Genomic DNA, 19,161 nt, shown 5'->3' on the forward strand with positions numbered 1-19,161 from the left:
AAAGGCATTTTTCATAATTTGGACTCACATGTACAAAAAACATTGAAGCATTAAGGTAGGTTGTTAAATTTCAGAACAATAAATGTATTTATTAGCACTAGTCGTGCTTGTTTGTCAGTAGATATTTACATCCTAGGTTAGAGCTCTTTGCACTGTTTATGTTGCCCTTTGTAATAAGCTCACAGAAGCTATTGTGTCGGCAAAGGTGAGTTGATAACGTGACACTCTCCTCTAAAGAAGTCATTCATACAAGATTTTATTCATTTAGCACAAATGGTTGATGGAATAAACACCGAAAACCTTTAATAAAAGCGCATTAAGATAAAATGAATCTACAGCACAGCAACAAGCATTATTCTGCTACCATAATCTGGCAGTTATAGCTGAAACTTAATCTCAACCTCAAAGTTCAGGTGTTTCTCTACCTGTCAGAACTTATTAAAACTATGCAAACTCCATAGTTTGACTCAAAAAAATTGAGTAAAGCTTACTTAAGAGGACTGTTAGGACAATGTATTCACTGCAAGTATATTACAGTGTAAAATATTGTATTGTGTTCAATTAAAAATACTAAAAATACACAATTTTTGTCAGTAAGTTAGCAGTACTTCTATTCAAAAAGCTGATCAACTCAGTTTATTTGAGTTGTCTTAAATTAGGCGCTATTGTGGCATCAGTAGGGATGGGTACCGGTATCTGACATAAACAGTAGTAACCAGACCGAAAAGCAGCGCACATTTCAGTGCTTTATTTCGGTGCTTTTTTTTTTCCTGAGATGTCATACACTTTGGATTCCAGCCAATCATTTTACCTTTGCAAGCGTAGTAGGCGGGCCCAGGTACGTACATTCTTTTAGAGCAGAGCTACAGATTAAAAATTGCCAGCACGGAGCGGTCAAAAGTTTGGCTGCACTTCACAGCAAAAGATGCAAACTCAGCAGCCTGCAACAAGTGCTTTAAGTGTTATGTTATGTTTATGTGTTTTCTAAATTCTATCACACACATGTACTTAAAAAGAGAGCGCGAGGGCCGTCTGTGCGCCTGCTTGCTGCTGTGCTGAAGTCTCACACACAACTTGTTGAAAGGGGAGGGGGCGTGCTGCTTCCAAATAGAGCACATTTCATTCATAATATTGTAAATCCAAGCCCATTATGAATTCATTATATTTCCTGGGTTGTGTGCGGAAAAAACCCCCGATACAAGGTGTAGGTCTATTAGAGTGGAGTGCAAAATTACTGATGGAAGATGGACAAGAAAAGGCCAAAGCCATCAGGTCCTCAGTTTAGACAAAAAGAGAAAAGAAGAGAAGAAACAAGCAAAAGATACAGGTAAGCAGATGTGTGTTTGGACAACAGCAGGTATTATGCACCCTGAAACAAGATAACATTCATTAGTAGGGATTGGAAGCACTTCTTTTTACCTTTGTTAGCCACTTGGCTATGATAGTAGACAGTAGACAGACAGTAGACACTGATGTGGCTTGTTGAATCTTTTGGACTGTGTTCAGCACAATATTAATTAGCAAATAATTGGAGGAGGTTTGTTGCTGATTTGTCTGCTTTTCTCAATGTATGATGAATTATAATGACTCTTGGCCATTTGCACACTCTCTCTGTCTTTCACTATATAAAATATTTATCTGGTTAAATTCAGTATGGTTCCGACAACAGCTTTCACAACAACATAAGTTTATGTACAATTCTTTATATGTTTCGTGTGTGTGTGTGTGTGTGTGTGTGTGTGTGTGTGTGTGTGTGTGTGTGTGTGTGTGTGTGTGTGTGTGTGTGTGTGTGTGTGTGTAGCTTGTGTGTGTTGGGGGAGGGGGCACCAAACAGGCTAGGACCACCCCTGGGGACAGCTATAAGCAAGGCTGTCCTGAGAGTCCGCAATACGAACCACATGAGCTCTGCACAGAGGGAGAAGCAGTTACTGGCAAGTAAAGGACTAGTGAGTAAAGGCATTTTTCATAATTTGGACTCACATGTACAAAAAACATTGAAGCATTAAGGTAGGTTGTTAAATTTCAGAACAATAAATGTATTTATTAGCACTAGTCGTGCTTGTTTGTCAGTAGATATTTACATCCTAGGTTAGAGCTCTTTGCACTGTTTATGTTGCCCTTTGTAATAAGCTCACAGAAGCTATTGTGTCGACAAAGGTGAGTTGATAAAGTGACACTCTCCTCTAAAGAAGTCATTCATACAAGATTTTATTCATTTAGCACAAATGGTTGATGGAATAAACACTGAAAACCTTTAATAAAAGCACATTGAGATAAAATGAATCTACAGCACAGTAACAAGCATTATTCTGCTACCATAATCTGGCAGTTATAGCTGAAACAATTTTTTTCAATTTATTATTGAAACTCAAAGTAAGTTAGCAGTACTTCTATTCAAAAAGCTGATCAACTCAGTTTATTTGAGTTGTCTTAAATTAGGAACACTAAGTAAGCTGGAAATTTTGCTTCTCTGTATGGAAGGATAAAACTATTTGGTATGGAAATGCCATGGCATTACTTTCCACCTCCCTGGCACCACTAAATGGTGGAGTGTCATAAACCACTTCTTCTATGACGCCAACTGTCTGCCATCTACAATCCAGCTTTGAGATCCCTTCCCAGAAGCCTTAACGTCCACTCACATCCTGGGCCATCTCACCTCAGGAAATCGCATGATAGGGTGGAGCTAGGTTTCACAATGAGCTCACCCGAAACCTTGGCTGATTGTGACCTCCACACTTTGGCTCATGCGATTAGGTAGAGGATCATTAGGGGGTCCATTGTCCCTCTTGTTGGGTTACTCCCACAGGGCTTAAATCTGGGACTCTCCACCATTTGACCCCAGAACTGAAGAAGCTTCTCGGATGAGAGGGGAAACGTGTTCAAGCAAGCAGATGCTTTTCTTTCCAAGCTCCTTAGACTAAATGTAAAAGCAGTTTGTTTATGATGTTAAAGAAAGGCTAAATTTGACATTAATAGATGTCACAGACCACAACTGCAAAGCATTTAAATAAATACAGGGGTTAAGAATATAGAGTTCATATGTTAAGAAGGTTTATATGGATTGAAAACAAGCCCCGTTCCCTAACTGCTGGACTCTTATCTAGTAGCTGCGCACTAATCTATTTCTTAAACAGTTTTTATTCATTATCAAGAAAAGCATAAAAACATAACAAAGCAGACAAACAAGAAAGAAAGAAAAAAAAACAAAGGGAATGTATTAAAGTCATTATATACCTGTACAAATACAAATATGGGGTAAAGAGGAGAAAAAAAAGAGAGAGAGAAAAAAGGAAATACATTTTCGCTTGAACATTTCGTTGAATATGCAAAAAAGAAAAATATGTATTTTAGCAATATAGCAAAAAGTTACAAGCCACAATTTCTCTGAATATCCTTTTATTGGATTTTTGAAGATGACAATGAAATGAAAGTAAATGAATATAAAAATAATAATTATGTTCAATTATTTTAAAGGCTAATGTTTATTGGCCTTTGATTCTGTTGTTTATTTCTTTCATATTAATTGATTTAAAAAGATTAATTGTAATAGTTTTTTGATTTCAGTTTAATAAACATTCCAGCAAAAAGTTAGCTGCTATTCTGATACTGGTAAAACATTTGGTAATAGGCAAGGATATTCTGGTAATGGTCAATAAACTGTGTAAGAGAGTGACATGGGCTTGAGGAATTTGAAAAAGAAAACAAAGAATTTGGTTGGGGGTTTGAGGTTGGAGATGGAACTGAAAGAGAATCCAAACTCCAAATGAGGATGGAAGCTGAAGTGGTGTTCAAGTTAGAAACACTTGTTGTTGGATGAGAAGCATTTATAGCTTGAAAATTAAGTGTGTTACTATCATTGGATGATAAGCTAAAAGGAAATGTTGCATTATAAGTAGTAACAGAGCCACTGAAAGAAACATTCTGTGGATAAGATGCATTTCCATCTGCATTTATGCTTAACTTATATCCAGCTATTCCTACTGGTAATCCACTTCCAGTTCTGCCTACAACTCCGTCTACTGCTGGTGCACTTCCAGCACCACCTACTCCAAATACACTTAGAGAACCTCCTACTCCTAATGCACTTGGACCTCCCCCTATTGCTGAAGCGCTTGCAGCTATGATTGCAGCCAGCACACTTCCAGCTCCACCAAGAGCAAATGGAGTTCCACTCAGTATTTTTTTTAAAGCGGCTTTAAAGTCCTGAACTGAGTTTCCCTCTGGACTGTCTTCATTTGGTATATTAGTTCGTTCCTTTTTGTGTTTGTCCTCATCTTGCTTCTTTTTTGTTGTGGTAGCCGTGGTTGTAGTAGAAATTGTTGTTGTAGCACTAATGGGATGTGTTGTTAAAACTCTTGAAGTCTGGGCTTTGGTAGTAGGACGAGTAGTGGTAAGGAAAGGGGTTGTTAGTCTTAAAGTAGTTAGTGTGTCTGCAGATGTAGGTATGGATGTGGTACTAGGTTGGACCGTGAAAGAGGGGGAAGTGGCAGATGTGGTAGTAGGTGGGAAAGATGTTGTAGTAAGAGGAAGTGATGTAGTTCTGACAGGGTCCAATGTGGTAGTGAAATGGCCAGATGTGCTAGGTGGTCCAGATGTTTTAGTAAGAGGAAGCGATGTAGATGTCATAAGGTCCGATGTGGTAGTGAAGAGGCCAGATGTAGTAGAAGTTGGTCCAGATGTTGTAGGAGGACGAGATGTGGCAGTGAAGAGACTAGATGTGGTAGAAAGAGGAAATGTAGTAGTGCTGGAAGGGCCAGAGGTGGTAGAGGGTGTGGTGCCGGGAGCCTCTGAGGTAGTGCCAGTGTTGGGAGGTGTGGTGCTGGAAGGGCCAGAGATTGTGCTAGTGGTATATTGAGTTGTGCTAGGAGCTCCAGAATTGGTGGAGGGCATGGTGCTGGGAGGGCCAGAGGTGGGTCCAGTGGCCGAGTGAGTAGTGCTGGGAGCGCCAGACGAGGTGTAAGTGGTAGAGTTAGTAGTGCTGGGAGCGGTAGAGGTGGTAGAGGGCGTGGTGCGGATAGGGACGGTCTTGGTGCTGGTGGTATAGTGCGTAGTGCTGGGTGCACCAGAATTGGTGGCAGGAATGGTGCTTGGGGGGCCAGAGGTGGTTCCAGTGGTAGAGTTGGTAGTGATAGCAGGACCAGAGGTGGTGGAGGGCATGGTGCTGGTAGCCTCTAAAGTAGTACCAGTTTTGAAAGGTGTGGTGCTCGAAGGGCCAGAGGTGGTAGAGAGTTTGTTGCTGGGAGCCTCTGAGGTAGTGCCAGTGTTGTAATGTGTGGTGCTGAGAGGGCCAGAAGTGGTTCCAATGATAGAGTGAGTAGTTTTGGGAGAACCAGCCGTGGTGTCAGTGGTAGAGTTGGAAGTGGTTGGAGGGCCAGAGGTGGTGGAGGGCGTGGTGCTGGGAGCCTCTGAGGTAGTGCCAGTGTTGGGAGGTGTGGTGCTGGAAGGGCCAGAGGTGGTTCCAGTGGTAGAGTTAGTAGTGCTCGGAGCGCCAGAGGGGGTGTCAGTGGTAGAGTTGGAAGTGATTGGAGGGCCAGAGGTGGTGTCAGTGGTAGGGTGAGTAGTGCTGGGAAGGCCAGAGGGGTTGGAGGACCTGGTGCTGGTAGGGCCAGTGTTGGTGCCAGTGGTATAGTGAGTAGTGCTGGGAGCACCAGAATTGGTGGCAGGCATGGTGCTTGGGGGGCCAGAGGTGGTTCTAGTGGTAGAGTTGGTAGTGATAGCAGGGCCAGAGGTGGTGGAGGGCATGGTGCTGGGAGCGCCAGAGGTGGTTCCAGTGGCTGAGTGAGTAGTGCTGGGAGAGCCAGAGGGGGTGTCAGTGGTAGAGTTAGTAGCGCTGGTAGCGGTCAAGGTGGTGGAGGGCGTGGTGCTGATAGGGACAGTTTTGGTGCCGATGGTATAGTGCGTAGTGCTGGGTGCACCAGAAGTGGTAGAGGGCAAGGTGCTGGAAGGGCCAGAGGTTGTTCCAGTGGTAGAGTAAGTAGTGCTGGGAGGGCCAGCCGTGGTTCCAGTGGTAGAGTTGGTAGTGATAGCTGGGCCAGAGGTGGTGGAGGGCATGGTGCTGGTAGCCTCTAAAGTAGTGCCAGTTTTGAAAGGTGTGGTGCTCGAAGGGCCAGAGGTGGTAGAGCGTTTGTTGATGGGAGCCTCTGAGGTAGTGCCAGTGTTGTAATGTGTGGTGCTGAGAGGGCCAGGGGTGGTGCCAGTGTTATAGTGTGTAGTCCTGGGAGGGCCAGAAGTGGTGGATAGCATGGTGCTGGAAGGGCCAGAGGTGGTGTCAGTGGTAGGGTGAGTAGTGCTGGGAAGGCCAGAGGGGTTGGAGGACCTGGTGCTGGTAGGGCCAGTGTTGGTGCCAGTGGTATAGTGAGTAGTGCTGGGAGCACCAGAATTGGTGGCAGGCATGGTGCTTGGGGGGCCGGAGGTGGTTCCAGGGGTAGAGTTGGTAGTGATAGCAGGGCCAGAGGTGGTGGAGGGCATGGTGCTGATAGCCTCTAAAGTAGTGCCAGTTTTGAAAGGAGTGGTGCTCGAAGGGCCAGAGGTGGTAGAGCGTTTGTTGCTGGGAGCCTCTGAGGTAGTGCCAGTGTTGTAATGTGTGGTGCTGAGAGGGCCAGAGGTGGTTCCAGTGTTATAGTGTGTAGTCCTGGGAGGGCCAGAAGTGGTTCCAGTGATAGAGTGAGTAGTTTTGTGAAATCCAGAGGTCGTGCCACTAGTAGGGTGAGCAGTGCCGGGAAGGCCAGAGGTGGTTGAGGGTGTGGTGCCGGGAGCCTCTGAGGTAGTGCCAGTGTTGGGAGGTGTGGTGCTGGTAGGGCCAGAGATGGTGCCAGTGGTATATTGAGTTGTGGTAGGAGCACCAGAATTGGTGGAGGGTATGGTGCTGGGAGGGCCAGAGGGGTTGGAGGACCTGGTGCTGGTAGGGCCAGTGTTGGTGCCAGTGGTATAGTGAGTAGTGCTGGGATCACCAGAATTGGTGGCAGGCATGGTGCTTGGGGGGCCAGAGGTGGTTCTAGTGGTAGAGTTGGTAGTGATAGCAGGGCCAGAGGTGGTGGAGGGCATGGTGCTGGGAGCGCCAGAGGTGGTTCCAGTGGCCGAGTGAGTAGTGCTGGGAGCTCCAGAGGGGGTGTCAGTGGTAGAGTTAGTAGCGCTGGTAGCGGTCAAGGTGGTGGAGGGCGTGGTGCTGATAGGGACAGTCTTGGTGCCGTTGGTATAGTGCGTAGTGCTGGGTGCATCAGAAGTGGTAGAGGGCAAGGTGCTGGAAGGGCCAGAGGTTGTTCCAGTGGTAGAGTAAGTAGTGCTGGGAGGGCCAGCCGTGGTTCCAGTGGTAGAGTTGGTAGTGATAGCTGGGCCAGAGGTGGTGGAGGGCATGGTGCTGGTAGCCTCTAAAGTAGTGCCAGTTTTGAAAGGTGTGGTGCTCGAAGGGCCAGAGGTGGTAGAGCGTTTGTTGCTGGGAGCTTCTGAGGTAGTGCCAGTGTTGTAATGTGTGGTGCTGAGAGGGCCAGGGGTGGTGCCAGTGTTATAGTGTGTAGTCCTGGGAGGGCCAGAAGTGGTGGATAGCATGGTGCTGGGAGGGCCAGAAGTGGTTCCAGTGATAGAGTGAGTAGTTTTGGGAAAGCCAGAGGTCGTGCCACTAGTAGGGTGAGCAGTGCCGGGAAGGCCAGAGGTGGTTGAGGGTGTGGTGCCGGGAGCCTCTGAGGTAGTGCCAGTGTTGGGAGGTGTGGTGCTGGTAGGGCCAGAGATGGTGCCAGTGGTATATTGAGTTGTGGTAGGAGCACCAGAATTGGTGGAGGGTATGGTGCTGGGAGGGCCAGAGGGGTTGGAGGACCTGGTGCTGGTATGGCCAGTGTTGGTGCCAGTGGTATAGTGAGTAGTGCTGGGATCACCAGAAATGGTGGCAGGCATGGTGCTTGGGGGGCCAGAGGTGGTTCTAGTGGTAGAGTTGGTAGTGATAGCAGGGCCAGAGGTGGTGGAGGGCATGGTGCTGGGAGCGCCAGAGGTGGTTCCAGTGGCCGAGTGAGTAGTGCTGGGAGCTCCAGAGGGGGTGTCAGTGGTAGAGTTAGTAGCGCTGGTAGCGGTCAAGGTGGTGGAGGGCGTGGTGACGATAGGGACAGTCTTGGTGCCGGTGGTACATTGAGTTGTGGTAGGAGCACCAGAATTGGTGGAGGGTATGGTGCTGGGAGGGCCAGAGGGGTTGGAGGACCTGGTGCTGTTAGGACCAGTGTTGGTGCCAGTGGTATAGTGAGTAGTGCTGGGATCACCAGAATTGGTGGCAGGCATGGTGCTTGTGAGGCCAGAGGTGGTTCTAGTGGTAGAGTTGGTAGTGATAGCAGGGCCAGAGGTGGTGGAGGGCATGGTGCTGGGAGCGCCAGAGGTGGTTCCAGTGGCCGAGTGAGTAGTGCTGGGAGCTCCAGAGGCGGTGTCAGTGGTAGAGTTAGTAGCGCTGGTAGCGGTCAAGGTGGTGTAGTGCGTGGTGCTGATAGGTACAGTCTTGGTGCCGGTGGTATAGTGCGTAGTGCTGGGTGCACCAGAAGTGGTAGAGGGCAAGGTGCTGGAAGGGCCAGAGGTTGTTCCAGTGGTAGAGTTGGTAGTGATAGCTGGGCCAGAGGTGGTGGAGGGCATGGTGCTGGTAGCCTCTAAAGTAGTGCCAGTTTTGAAAGGTGTGGTGCTCGAAGGGCCAGAGGTGGTAGAGCGTTTGTTGCTGGGAGCCTCTGAGGTAGTGCCAGTGTTGTAATGTGTGGTGCTGAGAGGGCCAGGGGTGGTGCCAGTGTTATAGTGTGTAGTCCTGGGAGGGCCAGAAGTGGTGGATAGCATGGTGCTGGAAGGGCCAGAGGTGGTGTCAGTGGTAGGGTGAGTAGTGCTGGGAAGGCCAGAGGGGTTGGAGGACCTGGTGCTGGTAGGGCCAGTGTTGGTGCCAGTGGTATAGTGAGTAGTGCTGGGAGCACCAGAATTGGTGGCAGGCATGGTGCTTGGGGGGCCGGAGGTGGTTCCAGTGGTAGAGTTGGTAGTGATAGCAGGGCCAGAGGTGGTGGAGGGCATGGTGCTGATAGCCTCTAAAGTAGTGCCAGTTTTGAAAGGAGTGGTGCTCGAAGGGCCAGAGGTGGTAGAGCGTTTGTTGCTGGGAGCCTCTGAGGTAGTGCCAGTGTTGTAATGTGTGGTGCTGAGAGGGCCAGAGGTGGTTCCAGTGTTATAGTGTGTAGTCCTGGGAGGGCCAGAAGTGGTTCCAGTGATAGAGTGAGTAGTTTTGTGAAATCCAGAGGTCGTGCCACTAGTAGGGTGAGCAGTGCCGGGAAGGCCAGAGGTGGTTGAGGGTGTGGTGCCGGGAGCCTCTGAGGTAGTGCCAGTGTTGGGAGGTGTGGTGCTGGTAGGGCCAGAGATGGTGCCAGTGGTATATTGAGTTGTGGTAGGAGCACCAGAATTGGTGGAGGGCATGGTGCTGGGAGGGCCAGAGGTGGTTCCAATGGTAGAGTTAGTAGTGCTGGGAGCGCCAGACGAGGTTTCAGTGGTAGGGTTAGTAGCGCTGGGAGCGGTAGAGGTGGTGGAGGGCGTGGTGCTGATAGGTACAGTCTTGGTGCCTGTGGTATAGTGCGTAGTGCTGGGTGCACCAGAAGTGGTTGAGGGCAAGGTGCTGGGAGGGCCAGAGGTGGTTCCAATGGTAGAGTTAGTAGTGCTGGGATGGCCAGCCGTGGTGTCAGTGGTAGGGTTGGAAGTGATGGGAGGGCGAGAGGTGGTGGAGGGCGTGGTGGCGGGAGCCTCTGAGGTAGTGCTGGTGTTGTGAGGTGTGGTGCTGGAAGGGCCAGAGGTGGTGTCAGTGGTAGGGTGAGTAGTGCTGGGAAGGCCAGAAGGGTTGGAGGACCTGGTGCTGGTAGGGCCAGTGTTGGTGCCAGTGGTATATTGAGTAGTGCTGGGAGCACCAGAATTGGTGGCAGGCATGGTGCTTGGGGGGCCAGAGGTGGTTCCAGTGGTAGCGTTGGTAGTGATAGCAGGGCCAGAGGTGGTGGAGGGCATGGTGCTGGTAGGTCCAGTGTTGGTGCCGGTGGTATAGTGCGTAGTGCTGGGTGCATCAGAAGTGGTAGAGGGCAAGGTGCTGGAAGGGCCAGAGGTTGTTCCAGTGGTAGAGTAAGTAGTGCTGGGAGGGCCAGCCGTGGTTCCAGTGGTAGAGTTGGTAGTGATAGCTGGGCCAGAGGTGGTGGAGGGCATGGTGCCGGTAGCCTCTAAAGTAGTGCCAGTTTTGAAAGGTGTGGTGCTCGAAGGGCCAGAGGTGGTAGAGCGTTTGTTGCTGGGAGCTTCTGAGGTAGTGCCAGTGTTGTAATGTGTGGTGCTGAGAGGGCCAGGGGTGGTGCCAATGTTATAGTGTGTAGTCCTGGGAGGGCCAGAAGTGGTGGATAGCATGGTGCTGGGAGGGCCAGAAGTGGTTCCAGTGATAGAGTGAGTAGTTTTGGGAAAGCCAGAGGTCGTGCCACTAGTAGGGTGAGCAGTGCCGGGAAGGCCAGAGGTGGTTGAGGGTGTGGTGCCGGGAGCCTCTGAGGTAGTGCCAGTGTTGGGAGGTGTGGTGCTGGTAGGGCCAGAGATGGTGCCAGTGGTATATTGAGTTGTGGTAGGAGCACCAGAATTGGTGGAGGGTACGGTGCTGGGAGGGCCAGAGGGGTTGGAGGACCTGGTGCTGGTATGGCCAGTGTTGGTGCCAGTGGTATAGTGAGTAGTGCTGGGATCACCAGAATTGGTGGCAGGCATGGTGCTTGGGGGGCCAGAGGTGGCTCTAGTGGTAGAGTTGGTAGTGATAGCAGGGCCAGAGGTGGTGGAGGGCATGGTGCTGGGAGCGCCAGAGGTGGTTCCAGTGGCCGAGTGAGTAGTGCTGGGAGCTCCAGAGGGGGTGTCAGTGGTAGAGTTAGTAGCGCTGGTAGCGGTCAAGGTGGTGGAGGGCGTGGTGCTGATAGGTACAGTCTTGGTGCCGGTGGTATAGTGCGTAGTGCTGGGTGCACCAGAAGTGGTAGAGGGCAAGGTGCTGGAAGGGCCAGAGGTTGTTCCAGTGGTAGAGTAAGTAGTGCTGGGAGGGCCAGCCGTGGTTCCAGTGGTAGAGTTGGTAGTGATAGCTGGGCCAGAGGTGGTGGAGGGCATGGTGCTGGTAGCCTCTAAAGTAGTGCCAGTTTTGAAAGGTGTGGTGCTCGAAGGGCCAGAGGTGGTAGAGCGTTTGTTGCTGGGAGCCTCTGAGGTAGTGCCAGTGTTGTAATGTGTGGTGCTGAGAGGGCCAGGGGTGGTGCCAGTGTTATAGTGTGTAGTCCTGGGAGGGCCAGAAGTGGTGGATAGCATGGTGCTGGGAGGGCCAGAGGTGGTGTCAGTGGTAGGGTGAGTAGTGCTGGGAAGGCCAGAGGGGTTGGAGGACCTGGTGCTGGTAGGGCCAGTGTTGGTGCCAGTGGTATAGTGAGTAGTGCTGGGAGCACCAGAATTGGTGGCAGGCATGGTGCTTGGGGGGCCGGAGGTGGTTCCAGTGGTAGAGTTGGTAGTGATAGCAGGGCCAGAGGTGGTGGAGGGCATGGTGCTGATAGCCTCTAAAGTAGTGCCAGTTTTGAAAGGAGTGGTGCTCGAAGGGCCAGAGGTGGTAGAGCGTTTGTTGCTGGGAGCCTCTGAGGTAGTGCCAGTGTTGTAATGTGTGGTGCTGAGAGGGCCAGAGGTGGTTCCAGTGTTATAGTGTGTAGTCCTGGGAGGGCCAGAAGTGGTTCCAGTGATAGAGTGAGTAGTTTTGTGAAATTCAGAGGTCGTGCCACTAGTAGGGTGAGCAGTGCCGGGAAGGCCAGAGGTGGTTGAGGGTGTGGTGCCGGGAGCCTCTGAGGTAGTGCCAGTGTTGGGAGGTGTGGTGCTGGTAGGGCCAGAGATGGTGCCAGTGGTATATTGAGTTGTGGTAGGAGCACCAGAATTGGTGGAGGGCATGGTGCTGGGAGGGCCAGAGGTGGTTCCAATGGTAGAGTTAGTAGTGCTGGGAGCGCCAGACGAGGTTTCAGTGGTAGGGTTAGTAGCGCTGGGAGCGGTAGAGGTGGTGGAGGGCGTGGTGCTGATAGGGACAGTCTTGGTGCCGGTGGTATAGTGCGTAGTGCTTGGTGCACCAGAAGTGGTTGAGGGCAAGGTGCTGGGAGGGCCAGAGGTGGTTCCAATGGTAGAGTTAGTAGTGCTGGGATGGCCAGCCGTGGTGTCAGTGGTAGGGTTGGAAGTGATGGGAGGGCGAGAGGTGGTGGAGGGCGTGGTGGCGGGAGCCTCTGAGGTAGTGCTGGTGTTGTGAGGTGTGGTGCTGGAAGGGCCAGAGGTGGTGTCAGTGGTAGGGTGAGTAGTGCTGGGAAGGCCAGAAGGGTTGGAGGACCTGGTGCTGGTAGGGCCAGTGTTGGTGCCAGTGGTATATTGAGTAGTGCTGGGAGCACCAGAATTGGTGGCAGGCATGGTGCTTGGGGGGCCAGAGGTGGTTCCAGTGGTAGCGTTGGTAGTGATAGCAGGGCCAGAGGTGGTGGAGGGCATGGTGCTGGTAGGTCCAGTGTTGGTGCCAATGGTATAGTGAGTAGTGCTGGGAGCACCAGAATTGGTGGAGGTTATGGTGCTGGGAGGGCCAGAGGGGTTGGAGGACCTGGCGCTGGTAGGGCCAGTGTTGGTGCCAGTGGTATAGTGAGTAGTGCTGGGAGCACCAGAATTGGTGGCAGGCATGGTGCTTGGGGGGCCATAGGTGGTTCTAGTGGTAGAGTTGGTAGTGATAGCAGGGCCAGAGGTGGTGGAGGGCATGGTGCTGGGAGCGCCAGAGGTGGTTCCAGTGGCCGAGTGAGTAGTGCTGGGAGCTCCAGAGGGGGTGTCAGTGGTAGAGTTAGTAGCGCTGGTAGCGGTCAAGGTGGTGGAGGGCGTGGTGCTGATAGGGACAGTCTTGGTGCCGGTGGTATAGTGCGTAGTGCTGGGTGCATCAGAAGTGGTAGAGGGCAAGGTGCTGGAAGGGCCAGAGGTTGTTCCAGTGGTAGAGTAAGTAGTGCTGGGAGGGCCAGCCGTGGTTCCAGTGGTAGAGTTGGTAGTGATAGCTGGGCCAGAGGTGGTGGAGGGCATGGTGCCGGTAGCCTCTAAAGTAGTGCCAGTTTTGAAAGGTGTGGTGCTCGAAGGGCCAGAGGTGGTAGAGCGTTTGTTGCTGGGAGCCTCTGAGGTAGTGCCAGTGTTGTAATGTGTGGTGCTGAGAGGGCCAGGGGTGGTGCCAGTGTTATAGTGTGTAGTCCTGGGAGGGCCAGAAGTGGTGGATAGCATGGTGCTGGGAGGGCCAGAAGTGGTTCCAGTGATAGAGTGAGTAGTTTTGGGAAAGCCAGAGGTCGTGCCACTAGTAGGGTGAGCAGTGCCGGGAAGGCCAGAGGTGGTTGAGGGTGTGGTGCCGGGAGCCTCTGAGGTAGTGCCAGTGTTGGGAGGTGTGGTGCTGGTAGGGCCAGAGATGGTGCCAGTGGTATATTGAGTTGTGGTAGGAGCACCAGAATTGGTGGAGGGTATGGTGCTGGGAGGGCCAGAGGGGTTGGAGGACCTGGTGCTGGTATGGCCAGTGTTGGTGCCAGTGGTATAGTGAGTAGTGCTGGGATCACCAGAATTGGTGGCAGGCATGGTGCTTGGGGGGCCAGAGGTGGTTCTAGTGGTAGAGTTGGTAGTGATAGCAGGGCCAGAGGTGGTGGAGGGCATGGTGCTGGGAGCTCCAGAGGGGGTGTCAGTGGTAGGGTTAGTAGCGCTGGGAGCGGTAGAGGTGGTGGAGGGCGTGGTGCTGATAGGGACAGCCTTGGTGCCTGTGGTATAGTGCGTAGTGCTGGGTGCACCTGAAGTGGTAGAGGGCAAGGTGCTGGAAAGGCCAGAGGTTGTTCCAGTGGTAGAGTAAGTAGTGCTGGGAGGGCAAGCCGTGGTTCCAGTGGTAGAGTTGGTAGTGATAGCAGGGCCAGAGGTGGTGGAGGGCATGGTGCTGGTAGCCTCTAAAGTAGTGCCAGTTTTGAAAGGAGTGGTGCTCGAAGGGCCAGAGGTGGTAGAGCGTTTGTTGCTGGGAGCCTCTGAGGTAGTGCCAGTGTTGTAATGTGTGGTGCTGAGAGGGCCAGGGGTCGTGCCAGTGTTATAGTGTGTAGTCCTGGGAGGGCCCGAAGTGGTGGATAGCATGGTGCTGGGAGGGCCAGAAGTGGTTCCAGTGATAGAGTGAGTAGTTTTGGGAAAGCCAGAGATTGTGCCACTAGTAGGGTGAGTAGTGCTGGGAGGGCCAGAGGTGGTGGAGGGCGTGGTGCCGGGAGCCTCTGAGGTAGTGCCAGTGTTGGGAGGTGTGGTGCTGAGAGGGCCAGAGGTGGTGCCAGTTTTGGGAGGTGTGGTCCTGGGAGGGCTAGAGTTGGTAAAGCGCGTTCTGAAGGGGCTAGATGTGGATAGTGAGTCAGATGATGTAGTCAGTGGAACTGACGTAGTTTTGAAGAAACCAGATGTGGTAATAAGAGGCAGCGATGTATTTGGGATATGGACTGATGTGGTAGTTAAGGGTTCAGATGTGGTAGAAGTTATGCCAGATGTTGTAGTAATAGGAAGGGATGTGGTAGTGACAGGGTCCGATGTTTTAGTGAAGCGGTCAGATGTGGTAGAAGTTGGTCTAGATCTTGTAGTAGGAGGAAGAGATGTGGTAGTGAAGCTTCCAGATGTTTCAGTATGAGAAAGAGATGTAGTTGTGACAGGGTCCGATGTTGTAGTGAAGGGGCCAGATGTGGTAGAAGTTGGTGTTGTAGTAATAGGAAGGGATGTGGTAGTGACAGGGCCCGAAGTGGTAGTGAAGGGGCCAGATGTGGTAGAAGTTGGGCTAGGTGTTGTAGTAATAGGAATGGATGTAGCAGTGACAGGGTCCGATATGGTAGTGAAGCGGCCAGATGTGTATAGTGAGTCAGATGTTGTAGCAAGAGGAACTGATGTAGTTTTGAAGGAACCAGATGTGGTAGTAAGAGGCAGCGTCATATTTGGGAATGGGTACGATGTGGTAGTGAAGGGGCCAGATGTGGTAGTAAGATAAAGAGATGTGGTAGTAGCAGGGTCCGATTTAGTGGTGAAGTGGTCATATATGTTAGAAGTTGGGCCAGTTGTTGTAGTAGGAGGAAGAGATGTAGTTGTGACAGGGTCCGATGTTGTAGTTAAGGGACTAGATGTGGTAGACGTGTGGCCAGATGTTGTAGTAATATGAAGAGATGCGGTAGACACAGGGTCCGATGTGGTATTGAAGTGGCTAGATGTGGTAGATGTTGGTCCAGATCCTTTAGTAGGAGGAAGAGATGGGGTAGGGACAGGGTCCGATGTGGTAGTGAAGGAACCAGATGTGGTAGTAAGAGGAAATGTAGTAGTGGTGGGAGGGCCAGAGGTGGTGGAGGGCGTGGTGCTGGGAGCCTCTAAAGTAGTGCCAGTGTTGGATGGTGTGGTGCTGGGAGAGCCAGAGGTGGTAAAGCGCATGGTGTTGGGAGCCTCTAGGGTAGTGCCAGTGTTGTAATGTGCGGCGCTGGGAGGTCTAGAGGTGGTGCCAGTGGTATAGTGAGTTTTGCTGGGAGAAACAGACGTGGTGGAGAGCATGGTGCTGGGAGGGCCAGAGGTGGTTCCAGTTGCCGAGTGAGTAGCGCTTGGAGCGGTATAGGTGGTGGAGGGCATTCTGCTGATAGGGCCAGTGTTGGTGCCAGTGTTATAGTAAGTTGTGCTGGGTGCACTAGAAGTGGTGGAGGGCATGGTGCTGGGTGGGCCAGAGGTGGTGGAGGGCGTGGTGCTGGGAGACTCGAAGGTAGTGCCAGTTGCGGATGGTGTGGTGCTGGGAGGACCATAAGTGGTTGTACTTGACATGGCTGGTGGGCAGTTGCAGTTAGAGGAAAGGTCTGAGTAAAGCTCAGTTACGGTTGTATGAAGAGGACATTGTGTTTCAGGAAATGCTTCAACTCCCAGAGTTCTTTGGAGTGCTTTCAAGTTCTGTGTCTGCAGATATTTATGCCCATCAGCTGTGTTTTTGCCCCAGTGTGCACTTGCCAGCCATTCCTTTTTACTGTGACTGTAGCAGCAGAATGCCGACCAGAGTACTGAAGGAATATTGATCTTTTTGTTCAGGATATTTCTGCTGCTGGGCTTTGCTCCAATCACTACAAAGCCTTCTATATTGCCATTATTGTTAATGCAATATTCATTCAACACACATTTGATGCATATCTCCATTTTATTCCAGCTTCCCTGGTTGAAGTTGTCTGTTTGCGGAACAATGTTAGTCAGGGTGAAAGTAGAGCTTTGTTCACTTTCAGTAGATCCATACGAGCTTGGAAATAAATGTCCTCTGTCAAACCCTTGTGTGTTTTTATAATCATCGTTCCCGGCCTGATTTTTCAAAGTAATTTTCTTTGCTACTCTCATGTTGTCATTGTTTTCAAGCTGTAAAAATAAAAAGGGTGCATTAGTGATCTATGCCTGGTTGCTGTAACTTGTGGTAACAGAGTGTAAATACAATAAAATGACATCTTAATATAACGCTTTATTTAGAAATTGTTATTCAGTTATTTACAAAGTATAAAAATTATGTCAAAAACTTGTTATGTATGAATCTATTAGTGATGGGAAGTCCAGCCCTTTTCAAAGATTCATCTCTTTGCCCAGCTCTCTTAGAAGAGCTGTCTCTTACAGCTCCCAAAAGGCTCTTCATTTAGTGTAACTAAAAGCCACTGCCCATCATCTTAGCCAGCTCCTCATCAACACTTACTTGTTTGGCTGGGGTAATTTGTTTTGGAATAAATATTATTATTATTATTATTTTTGCTTCAGTTTCAGAAGGCCATGGTATACCTGCAAAAGGAAAGGCTCAGGTTTTTTTTGACCCCACTCTAATGGATGTTTTAATTTTAGAAATTCTCCATTAAAGATCACTATCACAGAAATGCAGCCAAATGGTGCTGCTTTTCCATTTTCACTCATTTCTCTGTGGGTTGCCATATTTTTTCAGTTCTCCCCAACAATACAAATCAGAGCACCTGTCTCTTTGTCATTCTGAGTACCTGGACTCTACCACTACACTTGCTGTCTTCAGAGCATCTGCCCTCCTTCCTTTTTTGATATAGTGGCATAATCTAGTCTATCTTTGCATGTAATTGAGCACATGATTTGTAATTCACACATTGAGCAAACAATGCTCAATATTAAAGTGTCATGGAAACACGTTAAATGATAACACTGATTACTGAATAAGTAGACACTGTTGTTGGCAGCAATAGTAGCAGCCGTAGCGCTTTGGCGTCAGCCAGTGAAATGCTGTAGATGGTACTGTGGGTACGTGTTGATTCGTTATGATTATACTGGTGTTAGTAAATATATCTTATGTCAGGAATGTAGAAATATGGTATCATAATATTTTATTTGAGTTTAAAATCACATATTACGATTGATGAGAATTACTATTACTGATACCTGTGGTTCAATCATCCAAATGCTTTTTGGTCTCTTGCCTCCCCCTCCTCTGTACTTTGCTGCAGAAAACACTGGAATCTTGTTGTGGGTGTCGTAGAGTGTCACAAATGTTCTGATGTCATTAAAAGTTTGGCAAATCATTCTGTATCTGTTCTGGTCAAGGATATCCCCTCCCTCCAAAATTCCCGGGATTCTTGGTGGAGTTTGCTGAAGAAAAAACTCATTACATTCTTCCACTGATGTCACCACTTTAGTTTCAGTGGGAATGATGGACAGATGGAGGAGAACAGCAAGGGGCAGAAGGTGCTCTATCTTCCTAAATATCATCCTCAAGCCCTCTGTCACCAGACAAGAGAAGAAATAAAGAATTATATTACATCTACTCTGATTTCCCATACATACCAGTCAAAAGTTAAGACACATCTTTTCATTAAATGTTATTTCTTTATTTTTACAACTTTCTACAGTGTAGATAGATACTGAAGACATCAGGTATATGAAGCAAGACATATTGAATTATGTAGCAAAGAAAAAACTGAGAAATATCTCTAAATATGTCTTATAATTTAGACTCCTCAAAGTATCCACCATTTGCTTTGTTGACAGTGCTGCAAACACTTGGCCTTCTCTCAATGAGCTTCATGATGTAGTCCCCTGAAATGGTTTTCAATTCACAGGTGTGTCCGGGGTCATTTGTGGAATTTCTTGCCTTCTTAATGAGGTTGGGGCCCTGAGTTGTGTTTTGCAGAAGTTAGGTTGGTACACAGCTGACAGCCCTATTTGACAACTGTTAGAATTTATATTATGGCAAGAACCATCAGATAAGTAAAGAGAACTGCCAGTCCGTCATTACTTTAAGAACTGAAGGTCGGTCAGTCCAGAAAATTGCTAAAACTTTGAATGTGTGGCCTCCACGATCATCTGAGCTAAACCCAGTCAAGATGGTTTGGGATGAGATGGACCGCAGAGTGAAGGCAAAAGGACCAACAAGTGCTCAGCATCTCTGGGAACTCCTACAAGACTGTTGGAAAACCATTTCAAGTGACTACCTCATGAAGCTCATCAAGAGAATGCCAAGAGTGTGCAAAGCAATGGGTGGCTATTTATATATACCTATATACGTATATGTATATATGCATATACATATGTTAAAATACAGGATGCTCACATTAAAAATGACCAAACTTTCAAATGTATTAAAAATTACTTTTTTCTTTGTCAACTTACATTTAGCTTTAGAAAGTGCTTAATGATATTGTTAAAGCATGCTATTTGTGTTGGAAGCCTTTTGTGTTTGCAAAAACAAACATGAACATTGTTCTGTTTTGTCACTTCTCCAAATTTATCAGCACTCAAATTCCAAATACAAAATTAAAAAAAGAAAAGAAATTCTTACTGTCTTTCGTCTCCTGAAAACCAGCTACATTGGTGTCCTTATAGGTCCATACAATGGAACAAACAAGACAGTCAGTAAGGCACAAGACTGCTGTCCTCAAATATGAACTGATCACAATGAGGAAGTTTAATTTTTGCATCCAATAGACCGCCAATGTGGACTTGCACAGCACATTTCTCAGTAACCACTTTCAGACTGGCTGCAGGTTTCATTTGATCTCTTTTTATAATACAAAATGTATTTCTTAAAAACCATTGTGTTATTTTATTAATTAAAGTGTAATTTCATATTAACCATAAATCATTGATAAGGTATCAATTCATGAAACTTCAGCTAAAAATTGTTACCGC

At 49.0% G+C, this 19,161-nt stretch overlaps 1 protein-coding gene across 1 annotated transcript; it reads right to left on the minus strand.

Moving 5' to 3' along the window:
* Window positions 1-3,591: 3,591 nt before the first annotated feature.
* LOC113013825 (mucin-19-like) lies at window positions 3,592-17,742 on the minus strand. Its single transcript, XM_026155016.1, has 2 exons — window positions 17,454-17,742; window positions 3,592-16,208 (listed from the first exon to the last, which is right to left on the minus strand). Exons 1-2 carry the CDS (start codon window positions 17,740-17,742, stop codon window positions 3,592-3,594), a joined length of 12,906 nt encoding a protein of 4,301 aa, XP_026010801.1.
* Window positions 17,743-19,161: the final 1,419 nt, after the last annotated feature.

Source organism: Astatotilapia calliptera, chromosome 3 (genome assembly GCF_900246225.1).
Source record: "Astatotilapia calliptera chromosome 3, fAstCal1.2, whole genome shotgun sequence".
Classification (NCBI taxonomy): domain Eukaryota; kingdom Metazoa; phylum Chordata; class Actinopteri; order Cichliformes; family Cichlidae; genus Astatotilapia; species Astatotilapia calliptera.

Bases quoted from the DNA above. Each gene is read 5' to 3' on its own strand.
- LOC113013825 (XM_026155016.1), bottom strand. From the start codon at position 17,742: ATGATATTTAGGAAGATAGAGCACCTTCTGCCCCTTGCTGTTCTCCTC. The intron at 16,209-17,453 runs GCAAGAGACCAA...TTCCGCAAACAG, and splicing joins AAAGTACAGAGGAGGGGGAG to ACAACTTCAACCAGGGAAGC.